The sequence below is a fragment of the Diadema antillarum genome, unplaced genomic scaffold (assembly GCF_040938485.1).
Source record: "Diadema antillarum isolate AM-2024a unplaced genomic scaffold, OU_Dant_1.0 seq00000971_RagTag, whole genome shotgun sequence".
Classification (NCBI taxonomy): domain Eukaryota; kingdom Metazoa; phylum Echinodermata; class Echinoidea; order Diadematoida; family Diadematidae; genus Diadema; species Diadema antillarum.
In genome coordinates, this window is record NW_027271814.1 from 290,406 (window position 1) to 302,893 (window position 12,488).

General features: G+C 39.7%; 1 protein-coding gene across 1 annotated transcript in view; it reads left to right on the forward strand.

The window, feature by feature from the left end:
• The first annotated feature begins 989 nt into the window (after nucleotides 1-989).
• Nucleotides 990-12,488, forward strand: part of LOC139741987 (RING-box protein 2-like) — a 46,471-nt gene continuing 34,972 nt past the window's right edge. Inside the window, exons 1-2 of the mRNA XM_071652551.1 lie at nucleotides 990-1,063; nucleotides 6,408-6,768. Coding sequence (XP_071508652.1) covers nucleotides 6,594-6,768 — 175 coding nt within the window. The 5' untranslated portion in view covers nucleotides 990-1,063; nucleotides 6,408-6,593. The remainder of the gene's footprint in view (nucleotides 1,064-6,407; nucleotides 6,769-12,488) is intronic.

A 12,488-nucleotide genomic window follows, 5' to 3' on the forward strand; every position in this document is an offset into this window, starting at 1 on the left:
AATGCCGTGTGTGAGTGTCTCACTGCAAGTTCCCGTATTGTTTCATTTTATAAATCTTCTACTGTGTCTTTTCTATTGTCATGTTTGGGAAGTCACAATGCAAATGGAAAAACGTTACGAGTACGTTGGCAAGTGTTTGAACGTGTTTCTCGGGCTTGGCAGTAGACCCTACTACCAATGACTACTAACGTACGTTACTAGTATCAATCGCGAATTTAACAACACGCGAAAATGCCACTGATACCGCGATTCGCGAAAATATCTGTACGCGAAAATATTGGCGTAGACCTATACAGTACAGTAGTACAAACACCGCCACATTGGCCTACATTGCATTGCATAAATTTACCGCCACACGTCTGACACTATGCACGCACTACACAGAGTCAGAGCTGAGGTATCCAAAAACACGTAACCGCTAGCATTTAGGATTTTCTCACAATCACAATAACAATTCATTCATCTATATTCACGGGTATTATTTGAAGGAGACTGTTGTAATAGGGTTTTACCATGATTTAAATTGTCGCCGGTGACGAACTATTGCTTCAAATCGGCTGAAAAGAGAAGACTTGCCAGGTAAACTTTCCGTGATGAGGTGTCTGCTATCGGTTTGATGTTGTCAGGCAACAATCCTTCCGTATTGTACGATTTGTACTGATTACAAGACAGTTATTTTCTAGCTAGATATAATAAAATGAAACGTCTCATATTGAGTGTGATGATTAACAAATAATTACACTAGCATCACAATATTTATATGCAGAATTTTAGAGGCTTAAAAATTTGTTAAAACAGAAAATTATAAACCAAAGCATTTGATATATAAATAAAAGCCTGCTCACTTTCCCCAAGGAGCTAGCCCTTTGGGTGGGCCCTTAGTCCTAGCTGCTGTATATTGTGCTGTGGTGCTGTCCGTGTATTAACTGCTGGCACTTACACGCACTGCAGCGCAGAGCAGAGTGCAGTGCAATGCAATATTGACGACATAGTGTCTATAAACATAGACTCTAGGCCCACTTTATACAGTGAGTGAGCAAGATCGACAAGGACCGTGAACACGGTACGTACATCATGTAGATCTAGTGTAGAGCACATCAATAATATTGTAATTTTGTGTAACATTGTTGGTTACAGAAGTAAAATAATTTAAACCCAGATAAATTGATAATGTAAAAATATGACTCTGTGACACTGTCTCTGACGAGGATTAAGTTTACTGTTTCCAGTCTGATAAGTGCATGGGCCATGATGTCATTCATTGCTGCAGTGTAATTTTACTAACTTTATCACTATCGCGATTGTGTAAAAATAGCTGTAACACTAACAGTTAGTGTAGAGTCTAGAGATGAATTTAAAATTTTACATCTTATCAGCTTCATCATCATCATCGACATCATCATCATCGTCATCGACATCATCATCATCATCGTCGTCATCATCATCTGGAACAGGAAGAATGCATTGCCATTGTCTGTCCTGTAAATTAGAATAAGGAAGTGTATTCGTACAACCACACGCATCATGTGGACGTGTGTGTACATGTTGCACACACGGGGGGCTTTATTGCGTAGCGGGGAACACGAACGAAGGCTGATCGCGTGTTGAAGTGGCCACACACAGCCTGTTCCCCGCTACGCAATCAATGGAGCTTCTCCGTGTGTGTGGTATGTACATGTACACACGCATCCACGAGTGTGGCTGTATCCAGCAACTCTGGCCATGGCTACAGCCACACTCGTGTGGCTGAATGGTAAAGACACATGCGTGTGGTTGTACACCAGCAGAGACTCCAACCCCAAGCACCTTCTGATCTGGAGATTCTCCCGCCTGGAACCCCTAGCAAACGGGAGATTCCAAGTTGATGTGCGCGAAGCGCGAAATTCCTTGCGGCCGGGGTCCAGTCTAGGGTTCTAGATGCTCTCTTGTGCTATCTAAGACTTATTTTTCAACATACGATACATATAGCAATAAGTAAGAAATCCTTTCCAACGGGAGACACAGAGAGCCAGGGCGGGAGAAATCAAATCTCAAGTGGGAGAACGGGAGATTGTGCAAAAATGGGCTTTCGGCGGGAGATCTCCCGTCGAAAGCGGGAGAGTTGGAGTCTCTGATACACTGCCTTAAAATAACTCCCAACAATCACTGCACTGCTTCTAATCTTATTCAGTGTTATTTGGCCTGTAGGCCTAAACTGTACGACATGCGCAGCGCATCCGCAGGAGTGGAGTCATGGGAGATCAAAATGATGCTCCTACCAATATTTGTCAATACATGTATTATTATTTTTATGCCTCCGCCACGAAGTGGTGCCGGGGGCATTATGTTTTCAGGTTGTCCGTCCGTCCGTCCGTCCGTCCGTAGACAGGGTAACTATCAAAACCTTTTGAGGTATCCTAATGTAACTTCGCATGTATGTGTATTAGGGGGTGAAGTTGTGCCTATCAACTTTTGAGTGCACATGCTCAAGGTCAAAGGTCAAAAGGTCAAGGTCAAATACATACAGTTTCACTATTTCCACCATATCCATGCAATGCCAGAAGATATTTTCTTGAAATTTAGTGTATACAATTGTACATGTACTGTAAAACGAGGAATTTTCGCGTGCACTTTAATTTCGCGAATTTCGCGAGCGCCAAGATTCGCGAAATTAAAATGCACATGAAAGTCCTTGTTTACACTATTATGCATTGAACGCCAGTGGCACTTCGCGAAAATTTCATGCCACGAAAAAGGCTGCCGGTTCCAATTCGCGAAAAATTCATGCCGCGAATGTATCATGTTTTACAGTATTACCCGATTGAGATTCTCTGGTGAAAGTTTGGGTCATGAAGTCAAAGGTCAAAGGTCAAAAGGTCAAGTAAAAATATCTTGGAAATTGTTCAAGGTATCTTCATGGAACATAGCTAGTTTATATACATAGTCTTGTACTGACTTGCAGTGATTATCTAGAGAATTTAGGGTTCATGGGGTCAAAGGTCAGGGGTCAAAGGTCAAGGGCAACACTTCAAAATTTTACCATTTCGGTCATGTTTATGCAATGCCAACAGGATTATTATTTTTTTCTTTTTACACTTGATGTATGCATGTATAACCCAATAGAGATTCTCTGGAAACTTTTTTTTTTCTTTTTTTTGCTTCAAAGATCAAAAGGTCAAAGATCAAGTTAAAGTGCTGAACTACGTTTTTCCTCCATATCTCGGAAGTGGCTCAAGTTATCTTGAAACGTACATGCATGTTCTGCCTGACAGTGATTATCTTATGAATTTTAGGGTCAAAGGCCAGATGAAAATGGTGACAATTTACTATTCAATACAGAAATTGCACTTTTTCTCCATACCTTGAAAATTACTCAATGCATAAACGTATGAATGGGTCAAAGTCAAGTTAAAGTCCTTAAATCCCAAATACATGCTCTCCTATTCATCCAATTAAACCTAGGTCAAGGGAGGTGAACATTCAACACATTTGTGACATACTTGTCATTTCAATATTTTGCCAATTTTGTGAAAATGTAATGATACACATTGTCCACATGTACTATTTAGACCAGTATTAGGAGAATCATGCATTATGGCGGAGGCATACCAGTCGCCATAGCGACATTTCTAGTTTGAATTTTTCAGTTGTTGACAAGACCACTAGCACTAGACCACCTATGTTCCGGCAAGCTGTTCCAGTCCTGTAAAATTTATACGTCTGCTGAAAGACTTGCTTCTGACATCCAGTCTGCAATGTTCTCTTTGGATCTTGAAACAGTGCCCTCTTGTCATGCTTGTGGTTCTACTTGTAGGTTGGGAGAAGAAGTGGTCCTGTGAGCTGTTGACAAGTCCATGCATGATTTGATGAACAGCAATCATGTCTCCTCTTCTTCTGCAGAATAGAGCACAGAGAGCACATATTCAGATGCTTAAGTCTTTCTTGGTATGGGAGGTCCTTGATTTCACGAACCAATTTGGTTGCCTTCCGCTTGACACTTTCAATTATCATCACATCTTCTTTGTACCTGTTGTGCCATAGAACATTCCCATATTCTAGGTGTGGTCGAAGTAGGGTCTTTCAAGAACAAAATTGGTAGAGTTGTCTTATCCAGTTGTGAGAAAGTATTCTTTAATTATTACTCCCAGTAGTTGATACTGTAAAAGTGTTTTCTTTCGCGGTGGTTTTATTTTCGCGCTTTGAGGTTGAACCGCGAATTTAACATCACGCGAAAATGTTTTAAACTCGCCGCTTGTTACATCGCTATTGCGCACATGCACACACGAAGATTCCGCGCATTGAGTGTATTGATGGCCAACACACACACAGCGATACCGCGCAGTAAGTACAAGCATATTATAAAGTACTTGAGAAACGGGATTTCAGGTAAGCCTGCATTTGATTTTAATTTCTATTCAATAAATAAAAGAATAATTGAATAATATTTTGGGGTTTCATGTGCAAAATAAAACAGTTTTTGCCAACTGTGAATTCACAGATTTTGCCGACCGCGAATTTCAACACACGCGAAAAAGTCGGCACCGATGGAAACGCGATGTACGCAAAAGAAACCACTTTTACAGTATCCCTTATTATATGTATATTCCACATACTAAGAATGTTGCAATAGGATTGGTCCAGAGCTGATCACGTGATGAAGCGTAGTTTTGCCCATCACATCACCTGAGAAGAAAAATTTGTTACACTCTATGTTGATATTCCCTTTTGTTTCGCTGATCTCCACACTGTCCACACAGTCGTAACGCAAGATGAGTACGCGCAAAATAAAAGTGCGTTGCACTGTGGACTATCATGTGACCTATGTAGGTCACTTGATAGTACACAGCGCAACGCTCTTTCACTTCGGTGCCGCGCGGTGCGCGCAGCAAATTCATTGTCTTGTCATCTACGCACACACGTAGCCTAAGCACTAAGGATACCTAAAGACAGCTAAAACGGTTTCAGATGTGAAATAAAATGGGAATTTCTAGGACCCTAGATGTGGAATATAAAACAAATAATCAACTTTTAGTTTCAGGCAATGAGACAAACTATCACGTCCTCAGTGATCTGAATGGGTACGCTATCTTTCCTCAGCTGCGCTTCGGAAAGATAGCTACATCCAGATCGCCTCGGAAGTGATAGTTTGTCCCATCACCTTCACCAACATTGATTATTTGCTTACTAACCGCTGATGACACATGTTGATGGAAATTCAGCTGGCAGTCAATTATCACTCCAAGATCCTTTTCGGCTTTTACTGGTTGTAGATTTTTCCCTTGCATGCGGTAATTTCCTTCAGGATTATTACTCTAACTCTAACATTTACCTGTTAGGTGTATAATTGAACTTTAGATCTAACTTGTTAGATCCATCAATAAGAACCCTGCCTGAGCTGGCTGGTCTAAGATTGATACTATGATACAATTTGTAGACCTGCTTTGAGTTTGTTAAGGAAGAGAACTTTAACTTCTTAATTTTAGAATAGAGTAAAAAACTAAGTTTACCCGAATTGCTGCAGGGAAGGGTTTTTCACACACTGTAAACAAATCGGGCAAATTATTTTCAACCATTTCATATTTTGCGGCATGATGTACCATTCTTAACAATCCTGAAACATTTAGTATGCAATACGGTACACGCGTTCTTCGCGATCTTCAGAAATCAGCTATTACTTGAAACGCCTTCACATGGCTCATGAACATTGCGTAAGCACTTGTCATGATTCATGATATGAAAGTAGCTGGCGCACATGCACCGACTTCAAACAGATTGAAATTCTGACGATGTTGTTAATGTCTTTCTCATATCTTTCTGATTTTTTTTATGGTAACATCCACTTCCAGAAAGATTACTGCCCACATTGGCTCACGAAAGTTGTACTGTACGTTAGGACGTGTTTTCATTCATAATCCGTGAACGTGAGGAAAACAACAAAAAATCCAGTTTCTTAGACCCTTGTTTCTTATCTGTGTCTATGTTAAGAAGTAGTAGTACTGAAAATAAAATTTTGGATGTGATATGTTGTCATTGAGGTTAGAAAATTTAACTTTTGTCGGAGATTGTGCTCATACATTTGTATTATCAGTTTGTTTGTTTGTTTGTTTGTTTGTTTCGAATATTAGTAGTGTAGTGTCAAAGTATTTTTGTGGTTTGCATGTACATGTACGTGCATTCTGTAGTCTTGTATAGAATGTGTCGCTGTGTTTAGCAGTATATTACCGAATATGTTGTATCTGCCTCGAACAGGCTCACGGCAGCATATGTATATACTGCCACAATTACTCTAGATAACCCATGAACTAGAACTTAACCTGTTCCATACTGAATTCTGAAATCCCCATAATACACAGGCCACCAGGTTCCTGTAGGGAATGGGTTAAGAAGTAAAGATAAACTTCATGACTTTGTTTGTTTTTTCATTCTAGAGGCTAGAGGTCTACCTGCTGATTTCTCTGCAGTTGCACAACACCACTCCGGACTCCTAGCCAATTCATGAGGCATGAGCCAACGGCAAGGATAATTCTACAGGCATCCATTCAGAATTTTGAACTACGTGTATTTATCACCGGTAGTTCTGCAGTCCAGCGCAACGGCTGTGTCGATCGGAGACCATGTCCCAAACAACAGAAGTCGCTCATGCACAGACGACTCCAAACGATGGGGATTCGGCGTCTAATACAAAATCAGAACAGAAACTTTTCACATTGAAGAAGTGGAACATTGTGGCCATGTGGAGCTGGGACGTGGAATGTGACACTTGTGCGATTTGTAGGGTTCAAGTTATGGGTACGTTGGCTTCATTTTATTCTTTGCATAATAGTGAGTGGAGAGGTAGGGGCCTACTCCTACAACGTTGTGTTTAACGCAAGCCACCCATATTTCAACCACAACGCCGTTCACAATTTGACCGCCTGCTACGTGTAGAAACCTGTACATGCTTTTGCACACAGTTGAACCTTGGTGCGCATGCCAATATATCCTTCCCAAATTTATGATACAATAGGCAGTGTTTAAACAGCCACAGGCGTGTGTCTACCATCCAGCCACATGCATATGGGACTAGGCTGTACAGTTTAACATCTCATAGTTGGAATCTCATGGCTAGAGAAGCTTTAGAGACAGCTACATCAACACACAATATACATTCACTACAATATGTACCTCGTGAAGTTCTAAATGATTATATTTTCTTTACTCTCCATTGGTCAATGGGTTTCACTCCATTCTCACAGTCTTTTTTTTTATTAAACATGTGGATGTGAAATGAAAAGCAGAGTTATGATTATTTGGTGAACTTTAAATTAATTCTGAGTCCCTTAATGATTGCATATCGAACGAAGCCTGCAAACAGGACAGCTAAACACATTTGCAGATATTTTGAAGTGCAGTTAACCCATTGAGGATGGGCTGAATTTGCTACAACACACATTTCCCATCTAGACACTTGCCTTGGTATACTCGGGCCTCGTCATCAACAGGTTCAACACAAGAAATATTTGTAACAAGTAAACGAGACCAGAAAAATGAGAAAAGACAAATGAAGTGGTAATTATTTTTGAGAAAATAAAGTTATATGAAAGAAAAATTGGGTTATTTTCTTTTAAATGATAGCATTTTGTGTGATAATATAAACATGGAGCTACAACTGATCTGTGGAGTATTATACAAAATGTGTAGTTCCTGGTCCAAGTGCACATCGATGTCACGATGTGACTGTATCCAGCTGCATGGCCCATAGATGTATGTAATCACATGAGTGTGGCTGAATTGTAAAGACACATGCGTGTGGCTGTATACACTGCCATTATGATATCCTCTTATTGTTAGGGGTTGCCTGTCATTATTTACTAACTACACAAGTTAATTATGGTAAATTTGATATGTACAGTGCTGACCCAACAATGTCCAATCATATGGGCCCCATAGTCCAGGCTAGAAGGCACCCAACCTTGTTTTTTGATATATACAATGTTTTTTGATGGTTTCTTGTCAATTCGAGGGTGCTGATTCCAAATCCGATTGATGCCACTCGCGTAACCTTGAGCATTTTCGGTAAAATGCAAAAATCCAAAATGGCCGCCAGATATGCTAATTCGGCCGTGATAAACATAATAATGTGCATTATTATGACAAATTATTCCACCAAACTTTGTACATTTCTGTTCCTGGAGTTACTCCATCTGCATTTGCGAGAGATTTTTCCTTTCATATAGGTTCATTTAGTATTTAAAGCTCATTTTTTATTCAAAATGGTCGCCATTCCTATGCTTATGTACTATATGAATGGCAAAACACAATGCATAGAATATAGAACAAATCTACTGTATTTCCAGTCCCGTACCTACGCTGTCATAAAGTGTTGCATGTGTAATACAAATATGTTGGGTGTCACTTACAATATAGAGGGCCTACATGTATATTTGAGCATTTAATATTCATAAACCTTACTATGTTTAACACAATTTCTTGTCTATTTCATTTTGTCTCAACAACGAATATAAGTTCACCAAACGTCTCGCAAGAAATCAATATACCATCATTATTCTACACGCAGGTTGAATATGAAAATGTAATACTAACACAATATATTAAGAAGCCTAGATGCATGGTATTTATCAAATAATGTTGAAAATGGAGGGGAAGCTAGAAAGCAGGCTTCTAATATACATTCCCCTAAAACCATGTTAACAAAGTACAGAAAAAAATCCTATACAGGAAGTGCAGAGATACATAGTTGAAGACAAAAACATACCGGACATTAATGACACAACTAAAAACCCTTTACATTGTAGATTTTTTTTCCAGCAAGGAGTTGGGGGGGGGGGGGGGGGCGAGTTTGAAATGGATCATAACCTCCATCACTTTGGTATGATATAATTTAGAAGTACCGCCTTGATATTATAGAGCAAACTTGATTTTCTTCTTGAATTAAAACAACCACAAAAGCTGGTGAAGGCATAAACGAAACTGTCTAAACGCAATACCGTACAAACTATTCATTAAACATCAACCAAGTAGCAATGTGAGATACCTCTTTCAGTTCTCTCACAGTTCTCAGGTGTTGATAATATACACTTTGACATCATGATCTCATTCAGTCTTGTCTTGAAACTAAAACTTTCATTTTTATTGTCTTTAAAGAACCCTTTAATTGGACGTTTGGCAGCAGGTAACATCAGCCTCAAATTTGCAGAATTCTCAGGGTAAAGAGGCCTATTAGTCCTGCAATTCCTTTAATTGCAACCACATCTGGTGATGTTCAGCACTTCCTCAGGGGTCAGAGGGCGATTATTTGCCATAGAAACAGAATGAAGACATGAAGACTTGCTTGATCACCACCCGTTGAAGCCCTATGGCTTTGTTGCCAGGCCAGAGACAGTGTTGTAGGTAACTTAGGTGGTGTGAGAGATGACATGAGACCAGCATCTTCACCAACCGGTTTTGGGGTCAAAGCTGTCTAGTTACGGGAGGGAAATCTATAGGCTTGTGGGATTTCAGACGCATTGATGGCAGATTGTTCAAGGGGGCATTTCATGAAGCGTTTTGTCAGATCTTTTCTTTTTGACTAACTGTTATAAGCTACTAAAATCCTTGCATCTGATTGGCTGAGAGCAAATTTGTCAGACAAATTTGTCAGACAAAACGCTTCATGAAATGCCCCCATTCTATCGCGTTTGGAAGGTCAGGGTATGCGTTGACAGCACTGGTGACACTTGCCATCCTTTCCTTCCAGCGTGAGGGAGAGTGATCGAGTGCCAGTGAAGGAGGATAGACTTCCTTAGCCTATGCTTGGAAGGCTTGCCATAGAGGACTACCTTGAACATAGCATTGGCAAGATGGTTACTAAGATGGAGGGCATGGGTCAGATTATAATCTTATAAAGGTTGGGGCAAAGTCTCAAGAACGTGAAGAACTCCTCTATTGTCTTGAGATGGGTCAGTACTCGGCTCATGCCATCCAAGGACTTTCTATGAGACGCAAAGGCAAGATCATCTGGAAACTTCCTAAGTGAAGGGAATGTTATGTCACCATGTATATGGTAAAAAGAGCTCTAGTGGAGTTAGTTTACAGCCACCATTAAGGAGGCCATCATTCAGAGTCCTAACACTGCTGGTCTGGTTACCTAGAGCAATCCTGAATCTGCAAGTGCACAGAGACTCCAATCCCAAGTACCTTCTGATCTGGAGATTCTCCCGCCTGAAACCCCTAGCAAACGGGAGACTCCAACTTGATGTGCGCGAAGCGCATATTACGAGCGTGAAGTTTCCTGCAGCCGGGGTCCAGGGCCCGCTTGAGCTCTGGAAGCTCTAATGGGGTTCTTAATGTTCTCTTGTGCTATCTAAGGCTTATTTTTCAATATACGAACACACAAAGTAAGAAATCATTTCAAGTGGGAGACACATATCCAGGGCAGGAGAAATTAAATCTCAAGCGGGAGAACGGGAGATTGTGCAAAACGGGGGCGGGAGATCTCCCGTTGAAAGCTGGAGAGTTGGAGTCTCTGAGTGCTGAAGATTAAAGACAAGCAGTGTGAAGTTGTTATAACACTACTTTCAGAATGAGGCAGCACTGTACAGATCTCAGAGTCTCCCTTGACATCATACAATGTATACGCAAACACATTCACTCAGAAAAAAAAATGGAGGTAGAATTCATCTACCATATATCTGGGTTAACATGAAAAACTTTTGGGCATTGTTTTCATTTCAGAGATTTGACAACAGGAAGTGAGGTGGTCCCTTTTTACCACTTTCCCCTGCCTCATGTTCTATCTCGGGTGAGGGGACTGAAAAGTTTGTATAATATCGCTTTTAGATAATGTAGAACAGGGCAGGTAATTGGAAATTTCATTGTGTCATCATCTAGGATTCAGCCTTTTAATTCAGCGTGAATATTATGATGTTCAACATATCAGGGCAAGTAAGTATCAAATTGTTCATGTCTAATAATTCCTGATAAACGATCTTGATCTTGGCGTCAATTCAAGCTTTGGTGGGTTTTTCCAAATTTCTTGGGAAGAATTCAGATTGAGGTAGTAAATCTGGATGTTTGCATCAAAGAATAAAACAGCTTTTGTTAGTAACAATCCTCTGATTTATAATCAGCACACAAATTGATAAACAGTGTACCCGGGTGACAGAAAAAAAAAAGATTTTTTTTTTCCATGTACACTTTGCCGTTCATATTGTGCAGGGGTATAATGAGTGGCATCCATTTTGAAGTTTTGCATTAAGAAGAATATAATAAGCCTAAAAACAATACATTTTCTGTTTGTTTGCTTGTTTGTTTGCTTGTTTTGCTAGTGGCACTCATCAGATTTGCATGGCACATGCAAAATTTGATAAAAGCGTAGGTATGTGACTGAAAATTCGCCTTCTATTTCTATGCATATTTTTTGCCATTCATATAGTACATGAGTATAGGAGTAGCGGCCATTTTGGATTGAAAATAAGCTTAAAATACTAAATGAACCTCTTCAAATGAAAAATTTCTTGCAAGTGCAAGTAGAATTACTCAAGGAACAACAATTTAAAAAACTTTAAGGGAATAATTGGTCATAAAATTGACATAACTGGGATTATCATGGCCAAATTAGCATATCTGGCGGCCATTTTGGATTTTTGCATTTTGCCGAAAATGCTCAAGGTTACGCGAGTGGCATCAATCGGATTTGGAATCAGCACCCTCGAATTGACAAGAAACCATCAAAAAACATTGTATATATCAAAAAACAAGGTTAGGTGCACTTTCTATGGAGCCTAGCCTGGACTACCATTTCATAATTAAAAGTTGCACGTACAATGATAGGATTGCAGCTCTTGCTAGAACAGTAGAAGGTCAACTTCCTGTAGCAATGACCAGTCAGTTGATCAGGAAGCAGGATTCCTGTCATAACTGACATTCGGCATTTCAGCAAGAGTTCCTTTTGTACAAGCTCCTTATGAAATGAGGCCCTGATCATTGGGAATCACTCCTGCATAAAACATCGCTTAATTGCAACGGAAGTCAGTGTAACAAAGTGTTAATGAGCTGTATTTTTCACAGCCCTACATTGTATCAACACCAAAACCTGCATAGTGAGCTGTAATCAATAAAATGCTTCCACAAGTGACTCCCTCTTTGCTTTCTAAATAGTAAAAATGATAACTTTATTCAGAGAAATGGTCACAAGGATGCTTGCATGGTTTCTGTGTTTCCAATAATCTCAGATACATTTACAATAATACAGGTAAAAGCATAATCCTGTACCCGGTACCAAAATATATCGGAGAACAGATCATTCTGCACTGTTCTGCACGGATTTTTACTTCATTCTCATATGATATTGATAAGATTTTTGAGTGTATTTCTTATCTAAAGATTTAAAAATCATGTGTGTTTTACTTGTAAATCAAATGACACTATCACTACTATAGTGAGCTACAGTTTACAGTGTTAAGCACAGCAAGTGGTGTTGAAATTTTATCACCATTATCATCATCATTAAATATTTATTCATGCTGACA